Below are 5000 nucleotides of genomic sequence, written 5' to 3'. Positions count from 1 at the left end.
TCTCAGGAAGGAGGCTCAGGAACCGCTCCAGCACTCTCCCACGAGACAGCCATCTCACTTCATTGTGCAACACCAGGTCGCTGTATTCTGTTTCGTAGTCATCAATTAATTGTCTGAAATGTCTGTGATTAAGTGGTCTTGCCACAATGTAGTTAACCACATGAACAACAATTTGCATGATGTTTTGAAATGCTTGATTTTTCAATTTTGACACCAAGGCTGGTGTATGATGCTGGTGTATGATGCAGTGGAAGCTGGTGAAATTTGGAATTTTTTTTCATGAGGCCAACAAGACCCTTCTCTTTGCCTCGCATGCTTGGGGCACCATCAGTACAGACACTTGCTAGTTTGGACCAGCTGAGGTTATTTTCCTCAAAAAACGCCAAAATTGCATTGAGGATATCCTCTCCTCTTGTTTGGCCCTGGAGTGGTAGCAAGCACAGCATTTCTTCTCGAAAAGAGCTTTCCTTCGGGAATCATACCCAAACGCACAGCTGAGCTATGTCCGTGACGTCAGTACTCTCGTCTACAGCGATGCTGAAACAAGGGGCAGAGCGCAGATCCGAGAAGAGCTGTTCACGGACGTCCTTCCCTATATTCTCCATTCGCCTCATTATGGTGGAATCGGACAGTTGCAGTGCTTTTAATCTTTTGACTATCTCGTCTTTGTTGGCGAAGTCTCTGAAGACTATTTCTGCGGACGCCAAAAAACAGTGTTTAACGGTTTCAGAGTCAGAGAAAGGTTTTTTGTCCCGGGCCAAAATCCAAGCTATCTCATAAGACGCCTCTGTCAAAAGCAGTGGAGTTTGTTTTGTGCATAAGTCGCTGCTGCTCACAAACTGAAGCAGTGAGCTGCGTTATTTTACTTTTCCTTTCGCCACTGCCAGGGGGGTATTTTTTACGTTAAATTGCGGATGTGCCGTTTTTAAGTGCCTCTCTAAATTGCTCCTTTTGAAGCAGGCACGGGTTTCGTTGCACAGTAAGCAAAGTGGGGCCGTGTTGTGCAGAACAAACAAAAACTCATCTGTCCATGTGTCTTGGAATTTTCTGTGCTCGTCTTGTATACTTCTTGTCTTTCTTTTCTTATTTTGACTTTCTGTTTGGCTGCTCGTTCCCTCCTCCGGGTCTGCATACTGATCCTCACGCTCTCTCCCTCTGTTCCTTTCATCTCTCTGCGTCTGTCCATCTCCTGTATCAGTTCTCACCGCACTCTGTCTCTCTCCATCTCCTGCCTCACCTATTTTTCGGCTCTTTTTAATAACAAAACGATCCATTTTTTGATAGTGATTCGTGCATTTCACATGATGTCCTACGTCGCTTAATGGCAATGCTGCCCACGCGCGAATTTGAACTTCAGTGCACGTATCGATAAACAAATGATTTTGAGGTGTGTTGCTAGGTAAGGCGGCTCCCTTAGGACAAAATTAGGTCGGGGTTTTGTCGTTGCATATGCTATTTATTGTAATGCGTAGCTGCGCCCACTATGGTCAGTAGGCTACTTATGGATGACTTCTATTGGTTATTTTTTTTATTCATTTTTTATTTTTGCTTGCGAGCCGCCAAGTAGGGCTTCACGAGCTGCCTGAGGCTCGCGAGCCGCGCAGTGAGTAACAGGGAACTAGAGCCTTTTTTTGTCCAAGATCTTGTCCCTCTGCCACTCTATGGATGGCACATGACAGATTGATGCAATGGATAATCGTGTGGATGGGTCTTCCTGACTTTTGCATTACCGATGATGGTGTGCGTTTGTGTGTGTGTGTGTGTGTGTGTGTGTGTGTGTGTGTGTGTGTGTGTGTGTGTGTGTGTGTGTGTGTGTGTGTGTGTGTGTGTGTGTGTGTGTGTGTGTGTGTGTGTGTGTTTGTGTGTTTGTGTGTGTGTGTGCTTGCGTGCGTAAGTGCGTGCGTGTGTCTGTGTTTGCACAGCCCTAGATTATGTTGTGTTCACGTGTGTGATCTACAGCTGATCTGACAGTTGCTGTTGGTGATTCTTCAGGTGTAGGGAGCTCAAAACGTAAAGATGTTACAGCGTACCTGCTTTTCCATTGACTCTATTTGACAGGTGTTCCTTTTAGTCACAGTAGTAGACAGGGACACCTGTATGGCTCTAAATGTCACTGAATGTTAAAGGGTTTATTGTTATAAATTGTCTGGATTGAGTTTTACCATTCACACATACAGTAGTATACCAACCGTATCTCGGTCATTTCGTGAAGTTTTAACGAAAAAAATGGGGTAATTAACTTTAAACTTTGTGGTGCCTTTTTTCGTGGTTGGGCAACGCTTCGGCTGCCTATTCATTTGAATTGCCGGACTGCTGCCTATCTGGGGGGAAGAATATTGCAGACGGACGTCAACAAACAAGCAGGGCTCAGTTTACATGGACTGTGCAGTTCCAATGATGTTTTCTGTTGAGTTTGACAACTGATTTTATCCCCTCTTTCCTCATTTCATGTTTCTGTCTGTCTCCTGCCCTGTCTCCTCTCTGTCTTGCCTAAACTTTTGAAAATGGCAGATTGGTTTAAAAAAAACTCTATTTTAATTTAAGTTATTGTATTTTGTTTTTTTAAATATTTTCTCTCCTTCTCTCATGCAGAAACATTGAGAACTGGTCGGGGCTGCAGATTCTGAAGGATGTGGACATGGAACTCTACACGGGCCTGGAGAGACTGTGAGTACCAAAGCGTCACCTTCAGCACCGTCAGCATCGCCATGACTACTCTCCCTCAGCATCAGGACCGCTATGCAGCTTTCATCTTCGTCTTCCTTATTGACGTCAATTGCCTTAACATTAATGAATTAGTTAATTTAACGTATTAGCATTAACATATCTGTATCACCATGACTACTAACTCTCAACATCAGGACCACTACTCAGCCAGCATAATTATACCTCAGCGTCACCACCAAAAGCATTGCAGTCATCACAGTCTACAGCCTTAACTCCTCAAATTCAAGCTCTATCTATGAGCACAATCTCCATAACTGCTATCACTCAGCACCAGCACCACTATACAGCCAGCACCATTACCTATTAAAACCATTAACACTATAAACCAATCACAATTAAGCTATACCCATCAGTATGATCAACATCACCATGGCTACTATCCCTCAGCATCAGGACCACTAGCCAGCTATCTTAAGCATCACTGTTATATCCCTCCAAGAGTACAACTCCTCCTCACAACCAGCAGCACCCTTTACATCAACACCTCAGGATTAACCCAGCAGTCCTCAGCATCAGCATCACCATGGACCATCCCTCCTCCTCGTCATCATCACCACTACCACCATCATCATCATCGTCCTCAACATCATTGTCATCGTTGTTGCCTTCATCTCCATCATCATCATCATCATCATCATCATCATCATCATCAGCATCATCAGCATCATCACCATCCTCGACATCGTTGTTGTCGTCATCATCATCATCATCATCATCATCATCATCATCATCATTATCATGTGTGTTTGTCGGTTTGTGCGTGTTTGTGTGTCTGTGTGTGCGTGCGGGGGCTTTCGGGCTTTCGGGCTTGCGTCCATGCGTGCCTGGGTGCGTCCGTGTGTGTGTGTGTGTTAATAAATAAGCCTAGAGCTCTTACTTAGTGTGCAAATTATGCACTGACATTTAGAAAGAACTTGTGTCACGTTGCTTATTCTTATTAAGAGACTGCCACCGAGCGTGCTGTGTGTGTGTGTGTGTGTGTGTGCGTGTGTGTGTGTGTGTGTGTGTGTGTGTGTGTGTGTGTGTGTGTGTGTGGGTGTGTGTGTGTGTGTGTGTGTGTGTATGTGTGGGTGTGTGTGTGAGAGTGAACGTGCGTGCCTGCGTGCATATATGTGTGTGCGTATGTGTGTGTGCGCGAGCGTACGTGTCTGTGTATGCGCGAGCGTGCGCGTGTGTGTATGCGCGCTTGCGTCCATGCATGTAGTACGTGTGTGTCTGTGTGTGTCCGTGTGTGTGGGGGGGTGTCAAAGCTACGCTAGCTAATCTAATTGAGCTGCACTCCTTATTTCCTTTGGGTGGGTGGGGGGGGGGTAGGTCTTAATTAGGCTTAGGTGACACTCTACACCCCCACCCCCAACCACCACAACCTCACACCATCACCACCGCTACCACCCAGCCCTGTATGTGTGTGTGTGTGTGTGTGTGTGTGTGTGTGTGTGTGTGTGTATGTGTGTGCCTTTGTGCCTGTGTGTGTTCCTGTGTGTGTGTGTGTGTGTGTGTGTGTGTGTGTGTGTGTGTGTGTGCGCAAGTGTGTGTGTATGTGTATGTGTATGTGCGTGCGTGTGTGTGTGTGCGTGCGTGTGTGTGTGTGTGTGTGTATGCTACCACTGCCACCCAGCCCCGTCCCAGTTTGAGAGTCCGTTAGGGGACCAAATTAAAATGGAAATCCTCAAGTGCCTCATGCAAAAGACTGCATAACACCCTTTAAGACACTCTTAGTCTAAAGCCTAATTGGTATTAACTAATACTGAAATCATTTTTTTATATTATAAATTAGCCTCTTATTATTATCAGTGTCAGTGTCCAAATATTAATTACGTACTAAATATTGAATTGAATCAATTACTGTAGTGTTAAATATTACCCTCTTGTCACCAATAACAGTGGCTGAAACTTAATTAGTTTTGACCAAACTAAAAAAAACAATTACTATGTTGTTAGCCCTTTTGTTATAGATACCAAGTGACTCAAAATTCATGTTTTTTACCTTCTCCTTTTCTTCTCTGTAGTTTACAAAACGTTGCATCATGCAGCCCTGACTGACGTGCGTGTGGTGATTTTGTGTTTTCTTAGTTTGAAACAGGTCAAATATCAAAGCGACATCAAATCAGTTTACAAGGTGATAACAATGTCATAGAGTACATCTCCTGCATGTCAGGAGAGAGACAGAGAGAGAGAGAGAGAGAGAGAGAGAGAGAGAGAGAGAGAGAGAGAGAGAGAGAGAGAGAGAGAGAGAGAGCACAAAGAGACAGCGACAGTCAGGTAGGAATAGA

General features: G+C 44.8%; 1 protein-coding gene across 1 annotated transcript in view; it reads left to right on the top strand.

Moving 5' to 3' along the window:
- Positions 1-5000, top strand: part of ntrk3b (neurotrophic tyrosine kinase, receptor, type 3b) — a 414735-nt gene that overhangs the window by 88192 nt on the left and 321543 nt on the right. Inside the window, exon 2 of the mRNA XM_063190108.1 lies at positions 2593-2667. Coding sequence (XP_063046178.1) covers positions 2593-2667 — 75 coding nt within the window. The remainder of the gene's footprint in view (positions 1-2592; positions 2668-5000) is intronic.

Source organism: Engraulis encrasicolus, chromosome 23 (genome assembly GCF_034702125.1).
Source record: "Engraulis encrasicolus isolate BLACKSEA-1 chromosome 23, IST_EnEncr_1.0, whole genome shotgun sequence".
Classification (NCBI taxonomy): domain Eukaryota; kingdom Metazoa; phylum Chordata; class Actinopteri; order Clupeiformes; family Engraulidae; genus Engraulis; species Engraulis encrasicolus.
This window is presented reverse-complemented; position numbering and strand designations above follow the sequence as displayed.